This window comes from Dendronephthya gigantea, unplaced genomic scaffold (genome assembly GCF_004324835.1).
Source record: "Dendronephthya gigantea isolate DGI-Jeju-01 unplaced genomic scaffold, DenGig_1.0 000082F, whole genome shotgun sequence".
NCBI lineage: Eukaryota > Metazoa > Cnidaria > Anthozoa > Malacalcyonacea > Nephtheidae > Dendronephthya > Dendronephthya gigantea.
This window is the reverse complement of record NW_021163092.1, coordinates 446,777-469,079: the sequence shown is the minus strand read 5'-3', so window position 1 is coordinate 469,079 and position 22,303 is coordinate 446,777. Positions and strand designations below refer to the sequence as shown.

General features: G+C 37.7%; 1 protein-coding gene and 1 long non-coding RNA gene across 2 annotated transcripts; both read left to right on the top strand.

The window, feature by feature from the left end:
- The first annotated feature begins 498 nt into the window (after positions 1 to 498).
- LOC114532965 lies at positions 499 to 5,851 on the top strand. Its single transcript, XM_028554550.1, has 5 exons — positions 499 to 598; positions 1,583 to 1,892; positions 3,916 to 3,990; positions 4,957 to 5,108; positions 5,627 to 5,851. Exons 2-5 carry the CDS (start codon positions 1,610 to 1,612, stop codon positions 5,804 to 5,806), a joined length of 690 nt encoding a protein of 229 aa, XP_028410351.1. The 5' UTR covers positions 499 to 598; positions 1,583 to 1,609; the 3' UTR covers positions 5,807 to 5,851.
- Positions 5,852 to 14,371: 8,520 nt separating this feature from the next.
- Positions 14,372 to 16,687, top strand: LOC114532979. The gene is made up of 3 exons (XR_003688016.1): positions 14,372 to 14,475; positions 15,804 to 16,151; positions 16,669 to 16,687. It is a non-coding gene; the product is annotated as an uncharacterized LOC114532979 (long non-coding RNA).
- Positions 16,688 to 22,303: the final 5,616 nt, after the last annotated feature.

The following is a 22,303-nucleotide window of genomic DNA, read 5'->3' as shown; positions in this document are numbered from 1 at the left end:
TAATTTCTGGTCGCATCCCCTGTGGCGGCAGGTGACATAAGTGTATATTGCAGACTATCACTAACAACTTTGTTTTCAGTAGTGTATGCATGGTGTGGCTTCAGTAGCACTGATGTTGTGGTTTCTTGCATGTGTTGTGTGTGTTACGCGTTTGTTAAAAGAAAATTGTCTTTTGATGTGTTTCTTCATGTTCATGTTCGTCCATGTTTATTTTACGCAATTCAGCATTATAAGCACTTATGTTGAACTTTCATTAAATAAACAATGAAACTATCTATCTATCGATATTATGCTTGGTCAAAACCATCACCTTCGACAGAATTATGGCTATGATGTCTCCTTGAGTTAGTTTCAGATGTATTGCCACAAAACAACTATGGACCAAATCTAAAATTTTTGCTTAATCAACTAATTTTCAGGTTTTAAATTCAAGGTTTTTGCAGTGTCACGAGAATTGTTATGACTCAACCGACGAATAAAATTTCTTATGCATTTAAATACGCGCCGACCCGTCGCGTCGGCATTTTCCACTTGAACGTCCACAAAGAAAGAACGACCAAAATCGTTTTGAAACGTCTTCAGAAATCATGCATTATCGGTATGTACCTTCATTTCGATAAAATATCGTTAGAACTCAATGTTCCATAATAATTAATATATTCCATGGCAGCGAAATGTTTAAATATATAGTTTGTATTTGTCAATTTCGTTTCACCGTTTGTATACGATCAAAATTTTGATTTTAACTGAGGTTAATTATAAGATATACACCGGCCCTCGATTCCGTGCAATAAACTGTAGAACATAACATATGCAGATATCTCTTACTGGATTAAGTTTTAGATTCGAAAGAAAAATGGCCAAACTATGCAAAATACACGGGCAAGCAGACGGATCATCCGTCAACACGAATTATCCGCATAGTTCGTCTATATATGAACGTGCACAATTCAACGAGAAAGAGTAGCCTCATCAACCCAGCGACTCCGTTGTCTGCACTTGTTTAAACTCGCGTGGCTTCTGGATGAGACTTTAAGTATGAATTTTCGACAAGCACTCAGACGAATGTGATCATTTTATTCCGTTCCAAGCCGATTACCATAGACAATTCATGCACTGACAACGAACAAATAAAACTTTAAACCTAATCCTCGTCAAGTTGTAAGGTTAGGAAACGAACAAAGGAGAATAATTTTACGGCACTATCGACATATAACGGCCCATTGTGGGATATCGTTATTAACGGCAACAGCTCGAAAAATTCCGCCTAGTGGAAAACGGCTTTAAGTTTAACTTCATGTATCCTTATAATATGAAACAAACAAAATCAGCCTTCGTGATCCGTCATGTTTGGCTTTACTTTTAGATAACGCAATGTACTAGAGCGAGCCTTCCCTATATATATAAGGTTCACTGATACATTCAGCTATATGCATGTTCTGACACAATACCCGAGGTTGTAATTCCTGATCTATCTCCGGGCGGAATTAGCACCCACGCCAAAGCTTTCCGCCGTCTCGAGGAATATTCATAACATAGGTAGCTATGTTTAATTCAAATGTGAATTTGGTCTTCTAAACAGATCCTGTTATCTTGGTGGAATGTAAAAATGGCGTTTTCTCAGCCAGAATTAGTAAGGATTTCGGAGAAAATTCCAGGAAAATGGCAGAGAGTTGGTTTAATCACTGGAAAATTTCAAGATTCAGACATTCAGAACATCGAGCTTACAGCCAACAAACCTTCACCCAAAATGAAAGCACTTGATATGCTGAATTGTTACCAGCAGAGACAAGGTACAAGGAAAGAGCTGGCTTCAGCTTTAGAGGAATTGAAAGAAAAGGATTTGGCAAGAAAAGTTCGATCGAAATACTATCAAAAGCACGATGTTGATGGTAAGTGTTATTATAGTCAGTCTCCAAAGTAAACATTAAATTTTTTTTTCTTGAAGTCCGAACCCATATTTTTTAGCGTTTCCTGCAATCTGATTGGCTACGCGAGCGGTCCGTATGAGGCCAAATCTAAACGGGAATTAAAAAAATACGAGAATTAAAAAAAATAAATCTATTATTTACTAGTTTAGTCGGTCCGTATAGGTACTGACTGGTAAATAACATATATTTATTCTTTTACTAAGTGTAATTCTATGTCGCGACATGGGTGAAACATAAGAGGAACACTGGAACTTACGTATCCCAGCAATAATATGTATTGAAAATTGATAGGACATTTCTGAGGATTTGAATTTTGAAAAACAACCATCTTAGTTGGGCATAATTATTCCGGTGCGAAGCGGATTATTTTACATATGTTAATAAAAAATATTTTACAAAGTAAAATAAGCCCATTTTTTGCATGTTTATGAACTAAAGGGGGTACAATTTAAGACTGGGAGATTAAAGTATTGAAAAAGATACAGTTTGTTATGTCTGCATGTACATTGATTTGAGCTTGATATGTTGTTTTGCAAAGATAAAACCGACAACGAAATGCTATCACACCATTGCTTAATATACTTTAAAAAGGGTTTTTTAAAGTTGAAATTTGAATTTTGATGAAACAAAGCCTTTAGGCCCCGTTTACACTATACCGGATTACTTTCCATACCGAATTAATTTTCACTCCAAAGCAAAAAATAAGGGTGTTTACACTATTCGGATTGCACCGTTTCGCTTTGTTGCCAGCTCAACACTTTTTGATGTTGCCATAGAAACAAAGCCAGTTTCCCAGAGAGTCATTCTCGTAAGGCACGACTTAGCTCACAAATTTCGCGCCAAAGTAAGTTTTGTACCGGATTGGTCTGTTTACACTGCCCCGATAAATACCGGATTACTTTTTATATCACCTCAAAACCGGAGTGATTTTCGCTCTGCGGCATGTACCGGATTACGGTGGAGTAGTGTAAAAAGCAGCCCAATCCGGTGCGAAAATCGCTGCGCTCCGATGCAATCCGATATAATGTAAACGGGGCCTTAAAGTCAACTGCGAATATTCGCAGCATATTAAAATATTCGAAGAATAACATTTGAAGTTTGGTTCCTGAAGATTTTGTAGTTTTTTGACGTTTTAAAGTTGCTGTAAGAGTCCATATATTGTAAATAGGGTTTAGACTAATTAATTTTCAGGTGAAATTAGCTGAAAAACGGATGATGTTAACCTCAATTTATGACTCTATTTGACTATATACATTTGATTCCGAATAATAGTTGTTTCAATTAAGTTAGCGAGGTTAATTGACAAAATAATTGCCGGGAAAGAGATCCAAAACACGCCGAAAAGGCGTAATACTATATGGATCCTATACAAACTAATATTAAGTTAAAAATTTGTCAGGACTAGGTAGAGTCTGTTCACATTACCAAAATACAATCGTGCTCCAGGTTATAGGTCCAGGCCTGGTCTAGGCCGGGTAAAAATGTTCACATCTAGGCCAAGGCCTGTTCAAAGCACGTAGTGTAAACGCGGCTCCCCCGTGAAAACCACACTCGTACAACCAAAGGTGATCACAAAACATACACAAGCTCGTATTTATTTTCCCAAAATGTTCCGGCCAGACTCGTCTCGTATGCTGATTTTGCATGTACCGAATACATTGATGACAATGAGCTAAAATGCTTCATTATCCAAATTTTAATGATATTCGGTGCATGGTTGTGAAGTATACAGCGTATAACGGTTTTTATGGAGCCAGGTATTCCGGCTAGGCGACGTAAAAACTGCATTATAATGAAGTCTAATCCGTTAAATATTTAGTTTAATGTGCTTTTTACCTCGCCTAACCTGGATAACTCGCTGCAGATAAACAGCTCTCAGTCATTAAAATTATTCGTTTAAAGTAAATCGTCAGTTTGCATCGATACGTTATTGCCAGTCGCCACTATTATCAACGTGTATCTAATGAACTGCCAATATTTACAGGGAATATTCTTGAGGAGAACTCTGAAATCCAGCAATCTGACACCACTTCGAAAGAAAGTTCTCAGTTACCTGAGAGTAAGTTTTATATTTAAGTGCATGAAGTCTGTCTTAAGATTTGTTTAACTCATTCAAAGAAGGGACGCTATAGTCGTTTTTTGTTAGAAGGGTGCAGGGGAAATTTTGGCGAATGTACTGCTTAATGCAATTGTTCAAAGTACTGCATTAAATTTTTACAAAGCAACCTTTATTTAAAACAACCTTTATTTAAAAAAACCTTTGTTTAAAACAACCTTTTTTAACCTTTATTTATATAAGCTTCGAGCCTCTGAATTACAAATTACGCGCATTCACTTGCTACTCTTCTCGCACTCTTGCAGTATGGCAAAAGATTTCCATGAGATAAACCCTGGATTAATTGCTGCATGGTAACAAAACATTTTGTTGTCGATTCCTCGCGCGTGAATACGAGCTTTAAGAGGGCTTGTTTTTCAGCGGTCTCATATGCACGCAAAAATACTTTTTTTCCGCAGTAACACCGGAGAAAAGTTGTCAAACATTTCTCGAATTGTTCGTTGTAACTCTCAATACAAAAACTAACCCAGATTCAACAACTCTGTAGGTAGTTAAGTGAATCGATCAGCTGAGTGAATAAAATTAAAAAATCACTACTATTATCAGATAGATAGCGCTCCCAGTCTGCGGTAGCAGGACCCTGGTAGAAAGGTTCCGATCAACTACTGTTCAATCCGATTTTTCACATGAAAACTTTGATTCTAATGCTATGTGCACATGGTAACGTTTTCAAGCGTTTTCAAATTCGTTTTCATGTCCGAACGGTCTCAAAACACCGTCAATTTACAATAGAAGTTAAAGCTAATTTAACATATTTGGCATATTTTCCTTGGGTCGTGTGGACAAGGCGTCTAAACAATAAAAAAGACAAAAACGATTTTGAAAACGCTTGAAAACGACGCTCGTGTGCACATAGCCCAAATACGATAAATTAGTTGCTTGGTTTATTGACGTCTATGTTTCTTGTAGGTCCTACTTCTGTTACCAGAGAAAGGGTATCGTCAATGCACAAATTGCTGACGAAGTCAGTTAAGGAATTAATAAATGAATTTGAGTTAAAAAGTAAAACACCTTTGAATAGTGACAATTCTTCTTACACAACTCTGGGAGAGACAAGACAGGTGATTTGTGATTTTGGATATTTTTGTATAACAATTTAACTTATTATTTAAGTCAAAATAGCATCTAGATTATGCAACACGGCAGGGAAACAAATATGGAACAATGTATAATAAAAGAATAGAAGGAATTTACTGCCCGTAGGTTAACAAACGGAGGTTTCAGGATATAATGAATTTAATCATTTAATAAATATATACGTACTGGGTCAAAGCGCAGTTTGGCTTTAATCAGAACCATACCTTATTTTTAACCCGGATTAAGAAATGATCGAATGCATGTATTGCAAGGGAGTCCGTGTTCAAAATTAAACTTGTCTCACTGAAAAGTTAGTTTGAGCGCGATGCTTACATGCGTTAATAAGAATCTATATAGGCTATGCATTTCCAATAATTGCATTATAATTTTATTGTTACTTTTATTGTATTATTTGTAGCGTTAAAATGCGATTTCTAGTTAATGAAACAAAATTAGGAATTAAAGTTAAAAACTTATAATAATATATTCTCCATTATTTTAGAAAAAGAAAATGCACTTTCCAACTCTCCAGTTTTTCAAGCGCGGTCGCAAGAGTGTCAAGAAACCCGAGTCTCGCAGAAAGTTTAACCAAAGGAATGAAGCTACTGCTTCGAGTGAAGCCATGGAGAAAACCACGTGTTTCTCAATGCTTCGAAAAAAAACCCCTAAAAATGACGGCTAGGACGCATATTAGCCATATTGTATATTGTAATTGTATGTTTTCCAGTTTTCCGGTCATTCCCCAATTAGCCTTTTTCACGATGACAAATGTGCCGCCAATTTTGGGGTACTTTTTTTAAATTGTGAGTGGAAGACCTTGTCAGGGCGGCTGTCTTTGATTTTAGGCTTAATTTATTCTACAAATGGTCTATGGACGCTAAAAAAATGTTTCTTACATTGCTATTATTGTTTAAACGCATTTGAGAAAATTGAAAGTACTCGAAACATGGCGGATATTCGTCATCGTGAGAAAGGCTAATTCGCTTGTATCAGAATTTTTTTACTTCCGCTGCAAATGAGCCAATGAAATTTCGTTTAGTCAAATTGACCAATAGTAAAAAACAACAATATGAAATACAAATATTTCAATTTTGGCGGAACCGCTTTTTTTTAATCAAGGCTCTAATGTAACTACGTATTTTGATTTGAGTTGAAATAAACTGATTAAAAATTTTATTCCGTAAATTTCGCCTTTTTGTAGGATTGAATAAAGAAGCCGAGTCGTGGGTTGAATCTCTCCTTTAAGATTTTTAAACATTGTGTATGGGTGCTCTTACCAATCGCAAGTGCTTCAACAGGGAACCATGAACCTGATTCAAATGCGGTGGTAAAAAAAAAGGGGGTGGTAAAAAAAAGTGGCACCCAAAGAGAGTGGCACACCTGTATCCAGTTTCTCATTTTATATTAAATGAAGGTAGTAATAGGTATTATGTGTCTTAGCATATCTTTTTAGTTTCAAGAGCCGGATAATAAAAATTATGATTATAAACTTGTTACATGATACCGTAATCTCAATCATGTATAATATCATGCATGTACCGTAATATCATGTATGTAATTATAATATTATATATTTAAGGAACCTTAGTAATTATATACTTGTGACAAATGACATAACTTGGTTTGGGGCTGACCATTGTTGTTGTTTACTCGCTTCATCACGCTGTTACTTGCTTATTCACGCTGTATTGCGTAGGGGAAATAATTCTATAGTATCTTCTGCTAGCAAACCATATAAAAGTCAAAGCACAACTCTTGATTGCATTATTCGTAAGGCGCAAGCCTGAATAGCATCATTGCTTTAAAAACGAAATTAAAGAAGTAACGTGAAAAGAACCACAAACCAAAAGAGTGGAGAGAACCATTACGATAGAAAGAACACAGAATTGTTAAGATATCGAGAGTTGTGCTTCGACAGATAAGTTGAACTGCTTAAGTAATATTAAGTAGTATTATATATCAAAGGTTATAAGAGGTTTTATAAGTAATAGTAGCTATCAAAGAATAAATAATTGAAAAGTAATCGGTTTCACAATGCGCAGCCATTAGTAATTAAAAGAACCGGCTCGTAACAAAAGCTATTTTAGTATATCAATATTAAAATAAAGTTAATGAGGAAACGTTCATATCAAGGTGTGTCTTCGGCTTTGGCAAAAAACATATGTCTGCGGGCGGCATGTCAGACATGCGTCAAACCGGCGCTCCAATGCATTAGTGGATGCAATATGGCATCACACGCGAACTCATTTGACCTGCTCATCCAACCAATTAAACTCCTTTTCCATTTGGCGCGAAAAAAAACCAATAACATTTCAGAGGGTCACGTAAGCAGCATGCACAAGCTCATCTTCTCATTGGCAAATCGCTTTGCTCAGACACAGTTCGCAAAATTAAAAAGCATTATTTACGTCAAATCGGAAAGAAAGAATAAATAAAATTTTTATCATGCCTCGAGCCGCACGTAGTCGAACAACACCACGCCAACTACATCAGCCACGGAGCGAGATCAGTTTAACGGCTCTTCGAGAACGTTGCGCCGAACAAGGTTTACCTTCGAACGGACGGCGAAACACGCTGATTCACCGACTACAGCGTCACGCTTCCTCGAGCTCTCCTGAGTCAGAGTTGGTCCCTGAAACTTCCCCGGATAATCTTCGACAGACAGCGACAGCGAACGCTTTCAACGACGCTCAGTTAGCGCAAATTCAGGCCATCCTCGACAAATCGGCTGAACAGATCGCGACAACCGCCGCTAAAGCTGCTGTGGCATCCATGCAGAACTCTGGTCCCGTCACCCACAGCGTAGATGAGGCCATCGTTGATGACGCTCCTGAGCAATCCGTAGCCGCGCAGTTTGTGAACTCGGTTGTTCCTACCGCGACGTCACCTCAAGTGCCCTACAGCCACGGATTCCACGATGTTCCCGCAGCATACGTGAGACAAATTCAATCGGGTGAGTTTTTTGACTTAGCTAAGCTTCTCCCAAAAAACTTCTCTAATGGCTCTGACGACGAGCCTATTACCTTGACGCTTGAGAACTCGGTAATTAAGGTTAAAAGGTCGTCTCAGTCCGTCGCAAAAATCACCGATATTGAACAGTGGACTACAGCTTTCACGATCTACATGAGTGTCTTGACACATTCGTTCCCGGGACGGGCCCAGGAATTGCTGCAATACATGAGTCTAATCCGCCACGCATCTCGTACTCATCGCGGCCTGGGATGGTGTATTTACGACCATAAGTTTCGCCGAAAAGTTTCCCTCAACGCATGCATCGATTGGTCAATTATCGATCAACAGCTGTGGTTGATGATATTCACTGTATCTCCCGATGTACTTAGAAGGAATACCCTCTTTTTCACAACGGACCCCAAAAGCAGTTTTCCTCAGGGGGCGAACGAGGTCTCTGCATCGAATATAATAGGCGATCTGGATGTTCCCATCAGCCGTGCCGATACCACCACGCATGTAGCAAATGCCGAGGCCCACATACAGCATACTCTTGTCCGACCAACCAAGCCCAGCCCGCCGAAGATTCTGAAGCCCAACGCATCTCCAAGCGTCACCACACTGACCACAGACCTGCCAAGTCAAAGCACTAACCTAGTTCCAACACCCATCAATGTAAATACTTTAGAAAAAGCCCTTACGGGTCATCCAGACCCTAATTTTGTGTCACATTTATGCCAAAACCTTAGATACGGCGCGCGCATTGGCTTTCATGGGCAGCGCGCGCCACGCTTTTCCAAAAAATTTACCGACGGCGAATGCGGACCCTGCAATTGTTTCATCCAATTTAGCTAAAGAGATTTCGCTAGGCCGTGTGGCTGGTCCCTTTAACGAGCCCCCATTTCCAAATTTTCAAGTTTCTGCTATCGGGTTGGTCCCTAAAAAGCATTCGGAAAAGTTCCGCACTATATTTCATCTTTCATTTCCGAAATCGGGTATGACCAGCATAAATTCTTCTATCTCACAAGACGACTTTAGTCTTCAGTACGTTACTATCGACGATGCGATCAAGGGAATTATGCGTTTTGGGCAAGGTTGCTTTCTTGCAAAAACCGATATTGAATCTGCTTTTCGGCTCATACCTATACATCCGGACGATTACGAATTGTTAGGAATGTGCTGGGAGGGAAAATATTACTGCGACAAAGTTCTCCCATTTGGTCTGCGCAGCGCTCCTTTTATATTTAATCAACTTTCCGATGCCTTGGAGTGGATCTTACTAAATAAATGCCCTATTTCCTTCGCATGTCATATCCTAGATGATTTTTTGCTCATTGAACCAAAAGCACCCGCTTTGCCCTTTGACAGCATCTGTCAACAAAGTTTATCCGCCATGCTTCTTGCATTTCAAAATATAAAAATACCGATAGCCGCCGGCAAAACACAGGGTCCGTCGCAAGTTCTTGAATTCATGGGTATAATTTTAGATACGGTTCAAATGCAGGCACGTCTCCCTCCAGATAAGATAACACGGTTGCATGACATATTCATTACTTTCCAACACAAGACCTCGTGCACATTGAAGGAACTACAATCCCTCATAGGAACTTTGAATTTCGCATGTAAAGTTGTGCCACCCGGCCGCCCCTTTCTACAACATATGATTGCCCTGACTCGCAACGTTAAAAAGCAACACCATCACATTAAACTCAGTAAGGGTTTCTTCCAAGATCTTGAAATGTGGAAGGATTTTATTTTAAATTGGAACGGGGCTAATTTCTTTTTATCTTCCGAATGGCAGGATTCAGATAGCTTAGTGTTATACACGGATGCCTCTGGGACACTTGGGTATGGTGGCATATTTGGGACCAAATGGTTCCAGGGTACATGGCATGCTCACCAACAACTAGGAGTTCCCGGTATAAGCATTGCATGGCAAGAACTTTTTGCTATCGTCGTTGCATGTCAAATTTGGGGGCCCCTACTGCGCGATCAACGCATTAAATTTAAGTGTGATAATGAGGCAGTCGTCAACATGATTAACACCAAACGTTCCAAAATCCCTCGGGTAATGGATCTGCTTCGTCACTTAACTCTTCTTACCCTGCGATATAATATGTACATTCGGGCAACGCACATTTGTGGAAAACGGAACGAAATAGCAGACTCCATTTCTCGTTTTCAGCTTCAGCGATTCCGTCAACTGGCACCGCAGGCGGATACAACCCATGTTTGGTCCCCGAAATAATGCTGGCAATTTAAACGATGATATTCAACGCTATATAAATCTTTCCGTTGCAACAACAACTAAGCAGACCTACAGCGCAGGCGAAAAAAGTTTTAAGCACTTTGTAAATTGGTTTAGGCGACAAAAGATCGAACATTGTCTCCCTGCCAATGAACCCCTTTTGACAGAATACGTTGCATATTTGGCCAGAACTATCAAGTATACATCGATCAAAACATATTTGGCGGCCGTCCGCCACTTCCATGTTCGCCACGGTCATACTCTGAATTTGCAAAAAATGGTGCGGCTGCAACTAGTACTACGGGTATAAAGCGATCACAGGGGATAAAGTTCAGTTCGCTTACGATCACCATTCATCACTTAGAACTCTTCCGCGCGTTGCTTGCTGTCCTAACACTACAAACTATGACTTATGATATGGGCAGCTATGATCTGGCATTTTTTGGCTTTCTCCGCTTGGGTGAGCTAACAACAAATTTGAAATTTAACTCCAGTATACACCTCACGAAAGATAATATCGCATTTTCCCAAGGTACAGCAATGGCCCAGCCTAATTATATGACAGTTCACCTTAAAGAATCCAAAACAGACCCCTTTCGCGTAGGTCACACAATAACTGTTGGGGCCACAGGGACCGCGCTTTGCCCCGTTTCGGCCATGAAGCACTATTTAGTACGGCGACCAAAAACCACCGGCCCTCTCTTTATTCATGCATCAGGCAAACCGCTCACGAAAAAAACGTTAACCGCCCAGACTCGAACGTTGTTACAGAAAGTTGGTCTCAACGCCACGGAATATGCTAGTCATAGCTTTCGGATCTGCGCTGCTACGACCGCAGCATCGGCTAACCTGCCTGCTTGGCTGATCAAAACGTTAGGACGCTGGTCTTCTGATTGTTTTGAACGTTACATTCAAACACCTACCTCAACGCTCTCAAGCGTATCAGCCACACTGGCCAATATTTCAAAATATTGATTTCCTATTTTGGGGGGAAGGGGGCTCCTTCGTCTATGGGGATACACATTCTGTGTATTGTGGGAGGAAGCGCTCCTGATTGTCACGTTCAAGCCCATAGACTCAGCATTAAGTTATTGTAATCATAGATCAGTCGAATCGTATACTGTCCAACTAGCGTGTGCGGTTGGTCAGGTTGATGTCTTAGAGGCTAGCTACCTCTTTCATGGTATGTAGCGTGTGCGCATACATGACATCATGCGCTGGCTGTGCGTTGCAGAGTCCTAATGGGAGAATATAAACCCCAGGACAACGATTTTAAGGCCATTTAAGAACGAGTCTTTGGGATGAAAGAATGACCACAAAGAATTACATCCTATAGGAGTGCTTCCCCCAAACCCCTTCTCCCACAAAAAACGCGTGTGTATGTGTATTGTTTTGCGCTGAAAACCCGCTTGCTAGTAATCATTAGAACGGCTTCGATCATTAACTCCAGATTAAAAGAATAAAATGCATGCATTTGTAGCAATTTTCATAAAAATTCAAGATGGCGGTTTTCAAGCAGATATCCATAGGAAATTGTGTAATCATTTGTCAAACAACTGTCTGATTCACAGTAAATTATTCAGAAATGCAACCTACAATTTGAACAATGAGATAACTATTAAACAGAATTCTATTCATTATTACCTTTTAAACCGCCCATACACATTTGGATGCAAGTGCTGTGTTCTTAAGCTGACTGTGTTCGGTGACATTCATTGCATTACGCATTGTTTTTGATTATATCATAACAAATGAATCTTCAAAAGTTAGTTAGAGTTCTTTAGGCCCACTTGTATTGAATTATGTGAATTACCTTTATGGGTATGATTACATAATGTTAAATATTAGGCGCTAAGTATACAACATATAGAGATTACTTCATGGTTGGCGAGTGCGTACGATTTTTACGCACGAGTTGTGAAGGATCGCAATACGAACGAGTGAGCGCAGCGAATGAGTGAGTTTGCGATCCTTCGCAACGAGTGCATAATAAAAATCGTACAAACGAGCCAACCATGAAGTAATTTGTTTATTAAATGTGTATAGAGATCAATTTGACAACGACACGCTTTTAATATACAAAAACACAGCGAACAAAGAAATCGAAACTTTATGCATGAAAACATATTTATTACCGTTCAGTTTCTTTGTAATTTTGTTCAATAGAAGTTAGACATTCTTTCCGAAAGATTTGAGATGTGCTGAATGTAAAAATATCTTGAATATGAGAATTATGTTTTGAATCTCACTCCTATATTTCGACGCCATCTTGAAAGAAAAATGTAAACAAATTGCCGCCAAAATGACATACGACAATTTCTCACGTGTGAAGAATATCGTACGTCCAATCAAAAGCCGTGTATGGCATTTTTTCACACGTGAAAAACATCGTACGTCCAATCAAATTGCATGAAATTAATTTACACAGTGAAATACGATTTTTATTCATCATTCTGCTGTGCATAAATCTCTATACACATATAATAAAATTATTTTTTCGTTTTCTTATCTTATATATTTGAGATATATAACACTATCTTTATACACTTTCAAAATTCTCGCAATATCCCAAATCGCAATGGCATTCCTTTAATACAAAATACAAATAATATTAGACATACTCGGCATCTGCTAATTTATAATTATTTACAATGCGATTTTTTATTTCATTGGGAACAGTTGTACAAGTATCATAGAATTAACGTATTTCGTGTGTGCGGACGTAGGATCCGAGTGTCTGCTTTAGGGTTGGTAAGTTTCTGAATAAATAAGCCAAACATTGTTATTGGCGGTACTTTGATTCCTTTGTTTTAAACAAAGGAAACGAATGTTATGTTAATAAATTTGGCTTATTTATTCATAAAATCAACCAACCCTGGTCTGCTTATAGAAATAGATAAGAGATGGGAGCACTTAACATTTATACTGGGGTTCATTAATTTTGTATTGTTGATTATCATTAAATAAGAGAATATTATATTGGCGCAACAGGAGAAAAACATTGCTTTCCCTCCTATTTCCCTTTTCTCACCAGGATCTTTAAATTCAGAAGAACTTACTTTCGGGAGTTCGCGAGAAGACATATATTTTACACACATTGTTCTACTAGTCAAGTATTTTGAAATTTTTGAGTTTCTGTAGATGCTCTAAACGATCAATGCAACTCTGTTGCAACAAGCAACATAAGTCTTTATGACACCAAACAAGTATACATAGTATTGTTGTGGTGATTTTTCGACTGCCAGGATCATGTTATCTGCTCATTTCAATACCTCAAAATCATCTCACGCTTTGTTGAATCTCGAGTAACCGGGCTCATGTAAACAGTTAACGAAATTGAAATACAGCAACTATCGTCGTTCCCTTCTGGCAGGAACCGGCACACTCAAGTTTGCGCAATGCCGATGCACTGCTCTGGAGTCTGATCACTGAGCTACGGAGAGAGAGAGAGAGAGTGCCAAGTTCCAACGCGAGTTCAAGTGTTCATAAAGTGTGCACCGGCATCAAAAAAAGGTATGTGCTGCATTCTTCTTAACTTAATCCATGAACCCAATGTGTTTTTCTTCACCGAGCGAAATGCGCAAAATGCATTATCGCACCAATTACAGGCATAAACGACCGAATACACATAAAAGCTTTCAAATTTTGTTGTGAAAAAAATTTGCTTTAAAGCAATGAACTCTAATAAATCACTGGGACGATACCTCATCATTGTTTTTAGGAACACGCGTGTCTGGAAGTGAATTCCCATAAATTTTGGCTATTACTCGCGGGTGAATAAAGAATATTACATCACACGTATACTAATTGTTTCAAGTGCTTTCCTCAAGTTCTTCCGTTCGCATTTGATATCCGTTGCCAAAGCATGTATTATAAACAACGGCGTTCAGATACGATTCAAATAGTAATAATTTTTTTGGAAGTACTGTCGTGATTCAGTAAAAATTAGACAGATCCCCCCCCCCCCTTTTTTTATGCATCCCGATGGTCTGTATCTTGCAGACATGTAAAGCGTGTGGCCATGCATATTTATATACATGCAGACGCGGACACGCCGTTACAGATTCATTCAGACATACTGGCAAACAACAACGAAGGAACGGCGTTTTTAGTAAATTCCATTTCACAATTTCCTGACAAGAATCAATATTTAGGTAAGTACATTTATATAAAGAATATCAATTTTGCCTGATATTGGCTGAAAACAGCTTTTTATTATGTTTCATTAAACATTTGCACTTCCGTCTTATTTTGTTACACGTAAATTGTGGCTGTGGTTTGTGGTATTAAAGGCTGAAATTGATTTGACAAAGCACTCGATAAACGAGCTTTTGTAGGTTAAAATTCATATTTCATGAAGCTAATCGCATTATTGGTGATCTTATTAGCACTATAACTACGGTATATGAGACAGCAACGTTTGTAAATGTCTCGATTGTATGAAGTATCGAGAAGAAAACAGATTTGATAAAAATATCACACGTATTCCACGGCATCCCTTTACGCAATTGGTGCAAGCCTTACCTTGGTTTGGGTGGTCTATAAATTCACAATACGTTTGGGGGATACATTTTCTATGAAAATTTGCCGTATGATTTATCATAGCGAGCCGACTTTGCATGTTTTCCTACAATTAAATTTGTTAGTATGATATGAGATATGTTAAAGATGCCATGCTATACTCCTCTCCGAAACATATTCATGAAAAATATTTGATAATCGGCATTTAATAAGTAAAATTATAGATAAAATGCTAGCTTTTAAACAAGTGTATAGTGTTGTAAGAGAAAATTTTAACAGATTATTTCAGTACAAAGTTTTCCTCGGTATTGGCAAATGATATGCATGCATGTGGTCTTGGAGAATTCCGTTCTCGTTTGATTGCTGCCTGCGATGACGCTTATAGTTTCAGGTTTTAAAGATGCGAATTAACACAATTGCATGTAGATATCGTCAACAAGCTATCAGTCCAACATAAATCTGTGTAAAGGCTTCAAGCGGATCGACTTTCTGTTTTAAACTATTTATTTATATAATAAATACATAACAGGAAGTTTATTAATTATTCAAAAACTTTGTTTGTCAGGCCAGTTAATAAAACTATATATATTGTTTCGCAGAAATATAAATTGTTTTTCCTGTAAGCTTAAAGCTTCATATTACTTGATACACCTATACAACGCTCCATATCAAACATTCAAATCGAATTAATAGGTATACTGCATTAAGAGACAAAGATGCTGAATTACTTATAAATTATCCGGCAGAATCAGTGATATTTTGTTTTCATATCATTCCAAAGACATCTTTAGATGTAATAACGAAAAGAATGCCAGCGATGATATTTATCAGAGCTAGTTACATGATTTTCTTGACTTATAAGTATACAAGCCGCGTATCCGTAGCGGACTGACACCGGTGTATGATAATTATTAACTAATATTACCAATAAAATCTTTGATAAGCTTACCATTGAATTTAGGTATACCCAGAATAAACTTTATGGATCCAAGAAAGGTGGGACGGTCGACTAATCAATCAGCGGCTGAATTTACTTATCAAGAATTGGTACAGATTGGTAAAAAAATTCCGGCTAATTGGGAAATGGTCGCTCTACTTACTGGGAAATTTGAAGCTGATGAGATCGATAATATTCGTCGGGATCATATTAACCTCTATGATAACGTGCAGAAAGCAACACGAATGTTGAATATGTACAAGACCAAGAAAGGTACTAGAGAACTGCTGGCGAAAGCTTTGGAAGAAAATGGACGACTTGACATAGCCGAAAACGTTCGATCCAAGTATTATCAAACAACTGTGGGCGAAGGTTCGTAATAATTGTTTTTTGTTATAATCTACAATCTGTTAAAACTGCAGCTCCACCCATCTAAGTTCAGTAAGACTATACTTCGTATTATATAATAGGAGCTAACCTGACATTTTAAAATATAGTATATATAGTCGTAGCCAATCAGTGCAATCTTGATATCTTAGCTTACTAGCCAAACATGTAGCGCTTGTGCATAACCTAAAATTTGCCTAACGTTAATTTACAATACTTTTTTTGAAGAATTTCCAAGCGATATTTTTCCCCTCTCACGGCTTCGCCCAGTCGCTAATTAAGGGAATTAATTGATTTTTGGTAGATCTGATCATTGTTAATTTGATCATTAAAGAATAAAAATATCTAAATTACAGCTGCAATCACGGAATACATTTCCGTATTTATGGCGTCTTCTTTTCCTTCAGAACAATTATCAATTGGCACAATATAAAATTGTGCCCGTATACCCAACTTTCATGTATAAAAATCTGTCTATTATCAATGTATAATATGATTACAGGAACACAAGTTTCCAGTAATGAAAAAGAGCATCAAGAAAGCGAAGCGGGACTTGAAGAAAATTTGAAGAAATTAAACATTAAAGACGGTAGTTAGCAGCGACAGCATCGTGAATACATCTATGGCCTTTTAAGTCGTAAAGGCTCGACCAATTTCCTAGAAACTTGGAAAAAATATTTTGATATAATTATATCCTATGATCTGCTGTGCATGTATTGGTGTATGCTTTTATTTTGTTCGTTCATTTGATTATATACGTATTTTCAGGCATAAGACATCCAACTCAAGACGAACAACAGGCAACAAACTCTTCCAGTTCCAGCAGTGACCAGAACGTTCACTCCAGTTTTCGTTCCCCGCCTCCACCCGGTATGTTTGACTTCGCCTCTGCATTCCGCTCCAGCGGGTGATATCTGTTACCTTAGTCTCTCGATCGTCTGCACGTTTTTATAAAAGAATAAGAATTAAAGCTAGCAAAATTTACTCGCCCGGTAACATTTCGGGTGCACAATACAAAGCCTCTATTTCGAAATTCTCACTTTACCACTCACGAATGTTCTTCCTTTCTTGTTTTATTTATTTTCTCCATCGCAATCGACTGAACGAAAACTGCTATTTATACTGTATCAAATGTGGTATAGCAATTGCCTAAAACAGAAGGCAGTTGTTATATCACATTTGATGCTAAGTTTTAGGCAGTTGTTATACCACATTTGATGCTAAGTTGTTTGAAAACGCTGCCACGCTGCTCCCTAGTTATATTGGAACTTATCTATACTGTAGTCTATTTACAGTCGTTAGTCACAAACGTGACAGTTTTTCCTTGACAACTTGGTGAGCGTCGGCTGCGTCGCCTAGAAACATTATTAGATGACGTCACAAACATTGCTTTCAAACTACAAAACTTAACAAAAAAAATAAACTTTCGCAATTCCAAAATCGTAGTATCAATTTCGTCCGGCGGGCATTCTATTGCCGCCCCTTGCGATCTTGTAATGGGCAATTGTAACGTTTTGCCCGAAAACGGAGCTTTTATCGAATCTTCACATGTCCATTAATGTCACACCTAAATCAATTTAATAACACGTTTGTGAATGGGATTTCAGAAAAAAAAATGTATGAAGTCTATATCCCCGTGTTAACTTCACTATGTTACCTAATGAAACTTACACCCAATTAATTCTTTTTTAAAATTTCTTGTTGAAATCATTGGCCCGGATAAACCAAAGTTGGCTAGACTAAATTGTGGCACATGTCGCAGCTCTCGAAAGCTTTCGTCCAATTGGATAATGCTTTTCTATGCTTTCTAAAGAACGAATCTGTGCTATTGGTTGAAACAGAAATGTATTGTAAAGTTCAGCCAATGAAAATCATTCTGGCGAGGAGCTTAATTTAAGCTTTAATTGAAACAGAGCCAGTTTATGGTGTATTTACTGTGGTTATATTCTTGTAATAGGTCCTTCTTCCAGTGGTGGTGATGATTCTACTGATGCAAAAACTATCGTGCCTTCTGATGGAGCACCTATCGTGTTTATCTCTTACAAGTGGGAAATACAAGGAAAAGTTGAACAATTGATGAGATATATTCAATCAAAGGGTATAAAATGTTGGATGGACAAAATTGAGATTAAAGCAGGATCAGCTTTAAGTAAAGAGATTGATAAAGGAATAAGAACGTGCAAGGTAATTTTTACCTTTAGCGATATTCATTCGATATTGCTTTTTCAAACATTTAAAATGGTAATTTTACAACTATCATGCAACGAAAATGGACAGGTGTGTTTTTGACAAAAAGTACACGACTAAAGCTCTTTTATTAACGAGTAATTCATGGCTCTTTCCTGCAACTATTGACTATACAAAACATTTTTTATGTGTGATCATTTTTATGTATGATCACATATGATCCGGATTACCAGGACGTCAATCCTGCTCACCTATGATCTCGTCTTTGACGTCATTCCGCTTAGAGGGATGAAATATTAACACAAAATTTTCGATTATGATTCGTTTGGGTTAGAAAAATTACCACAAATAATGCTCTAAACGATTATGAGAATGATTTTCACATACAATAGTTACCATGGAAACGAAAAACTTTAATTCATCTTGACAGGCAGTTATTAATAATTTTCTTGTATGATTGCATGGCGACTTTAGTAATTATAATAACTTGTAGGTACACCACGTAAGTATTAAATACTGCAAAGCTTTCGGTCCGTTAACCCGGACCAAAAAGTTATTAATTAAGAAATAGAAAACATTTTCCGTGTTTCTATACAGTTATAGAAACACGCGTGGGAGTTTGGGAGAACGAGAAATAATCCGTGGGAATAATGACGTTATTTCGAGACGTGATTTTGATTTTTCACGTTTATTCCTTTAGAGAATTATACGAGAGTGACGAAATTTTGCTATCGCCCGCGCGACCCCTGCAGAGTGAGATAACGTGTTATCCCATGGGAAATAACAACTCTAATCGCGTGCGGCGCACCTGGACGTGCGACCTTAAAAAAATATTTACCGTGACCTCAGAATATCGACAGGTCTCGGGTCCACAAAACATAATGTTTCCTTCGCTCGCAGTAAATAAGTGTTAAATATTCAAAGATGCACTATCTTTCGGAATTTGCCCCAAGTAATTACTATATTTGATTTTAGATTATGCTACCTTGCGTAACAAAGGCGTACAACGAGTCAGATTATTGTCTAAAGGAGCTTGCCTTGGCTGATAAATTGAAGAAACCAATTATTCCACTTTTGTTTGAAAAAATGGAATGGCCACCTTCTGGGCATATATATTTCGGTGCAGACCTGGTATATATTAAGTGTCAAGAAGATATTAAGTGTCAAGAAGATATTACAGGTGAAAAGCTAGAAGAAATATTTGGGGCTATTAGAGGGAATTTGCCATGAATGATTCTTAGGTTGATATTAACGGCATATTTACGTAAATTTTGCTTTTTTTTAATTTTTTTCATAACAATCAATCAATGTAGCAAAATACATTAATTATAAGGACATTTATCCTAAATATCTATCCAAGATGTCCATTGGAAATTTCACTTGCCCATCAGTATGAAACTATAAAGGCTGCTTTCCACCGTCGCGATTTTCCATGCGCGGAAATCTTTAAATGCTTGCAAATTGTTATTATTTAACAAATGGGTCAACAAATGCATACCAAATTATGCAGTAAACTAAGTTATTTCGATTTATTCACCTATATAGCTTTTTCAATAATGACATGCATGTATAAGGGGATTTAGCCTTTTCCCACGTGCGTATCAAAAACGCGACAGTGGAAAGCAGCCCTAAGGCTAAGCGACGTTGACACGTCACCGGACGAATTTAGGACGTAGCTAACTAGCCTAACTAGCTAGGCTATATATATATATATATATATATATATATATATATATATATATATATATATATATATATATATATATATATACAGTCGTTAGTATTAAGGTTGTCCATGTCAATATATATACAAATATATAAGTATCAATAACGTGACCATTAAACATGGCTTATATGTTCACTTACCTCTTGTTTATTTATAATTATCAATGTTGTTCACCTTACTATGACATTTAAGAAATTATCAAGTTAAATTTCCAACGATTTCACGTAAAATTAACGTATGCAGTACAATCACGTGATCAATGTTTAGGTATTTATATAAGTTTTATATTCTTAAATATTAATCATGTTGCACTAAATTGAATCGTGTAGCCAAAAAATATTCAATCTAAATAAAAGCAACTTCATCGTTTTAGTGTTAAAATTTGGTTACATATCGCGTTCAAGTTCAATATATAATTGTCAGTATTTATTCGAATTTACTTTCAGTTCATGGATAATTTGGTTGTCAGCCTATTCATGACATATATCGGCATGACTCATGACTCGGTCGCAAAATCATGACTCGGTGATAAATATTTCCAGTCGGGACTGAAATATTCCCATATACGGACCGACCAAACCGGTAATTTTTTTTTTTTCAGTATTTAATTCTCGCCCGGACCCGAGGGAATTTAAAAAGTGGCGCCCAATAAGGAAGATTGATAATAACATGTTCATTTCAAATAGAGGGGTCATCGAGGAGAAATTGAGGAGCGCGTTAACGGGGGGGGGGAGGGGGCAAATCCAAGTCCCAGATATTCACTCATTCACGATTTCCTAGACCAAAATAACAAAATATTTATGAAGGAAATAAGAAATTTATGTAATGTGATTTTATAAATAGACTGCTAAGGCAAGGTGTACCCCCAAGGGATTACGCTTTGCCGACGATAATTAAAAAATTTATATGATGGGCTTGGCGCCCTATCTATACGACCGACAGTTAATGGAGAGCACGCAATATGGGAAAGGTGGTCAATGGCCAGCAGCAAATAGAAAACTAACAAAGACCGAATACCCAAACCATGCACAAACGGTCAGTTTAAGCGTGATATCGCAAAAGACAGAGCTCCTTTAGAGTTGAAGGGTATTTACAGAAGTGTTTTTTATATAATTATATATTGATATACATATATATAGTAGCTACGAATACACAATGGTACCCCCAAAAGTTTTAGTCCTGGGACACTCATTTTTTCGTCGCCTACAGTGAGACCTGAAACGTAAACGGGATAAAAAAATTATTCGTATGTGGCCAAACTTTAAACTCAGAGGCACAGCGAGAGTTTCTCTACACAAATTTGATTTAGGCGTAGTTTCTCGGTGTGCCCCAGATATTGTTATTCTGGAGATAGGCACGAACGATTTGTCCTCCTAAAGGCCCGATATAGTCGGTTCACGCATTGACGACTTGGTTGCTCTATTGCTGGATCAATATCGCGTAAAATTGGCATGCGTATGAATGATTTCCCCGCGAAAGAACAAACCTCTTTTTGAAAAGCAGCGTTTAATGCTAAATAATTATCTACAGGTAGTTTTAGAGAAGGTCCCGAGAGTGTTTTTATGGACACACCATGGCTTTATACGACCTTCCGTGACGCCATTTCTACCTGACGGGGTCCATTTTAATCGAATCGGGCAATATAAATTATACCGAATTGAAGTTATCGGGGGCCATATTTCTTCAAGCAATTAAAATGTTATACAATTCTATATATAACAAGCTGTGCTACGTTACGTTTACTTTTCTTACCTTGACATTTGACAAACTTTACTCGTGATTTCTTCGTACGTAGCGCTTTAGCGCTTTTATCTATTCTATCTTTATCTCTTATATCTATATGAGAGTTCTCATACTGTTTGTGAGTTTTTTGTTGGCCATATGATGAACGGTGCGGCGATCTTCGGATCTGCCATGTTCATCCTGCCAACGTTTGATTTTATAATCACTATTTCACAAGTTCCAATTGTCATGCAATTACGACAAATAACGCATAACGCTCACTATTGAATGTTCGCCTTACGGTGGATAGTTTTATCTATCGCACAACGACAAAATTTGGGTGCGGTTGCTTTACTATCTATCTTTAACTCATGACGCCATAAGTATCTATTTCTGCTTTTAAAGTTTTATTTTTTAGAATGCCACCCGTGCGTCGTTCTAAGCGTGTCGCCGCTCCATCAGCCGTTTTGCGAGAGTTTGTTCAGAACCAAGCAACAACATC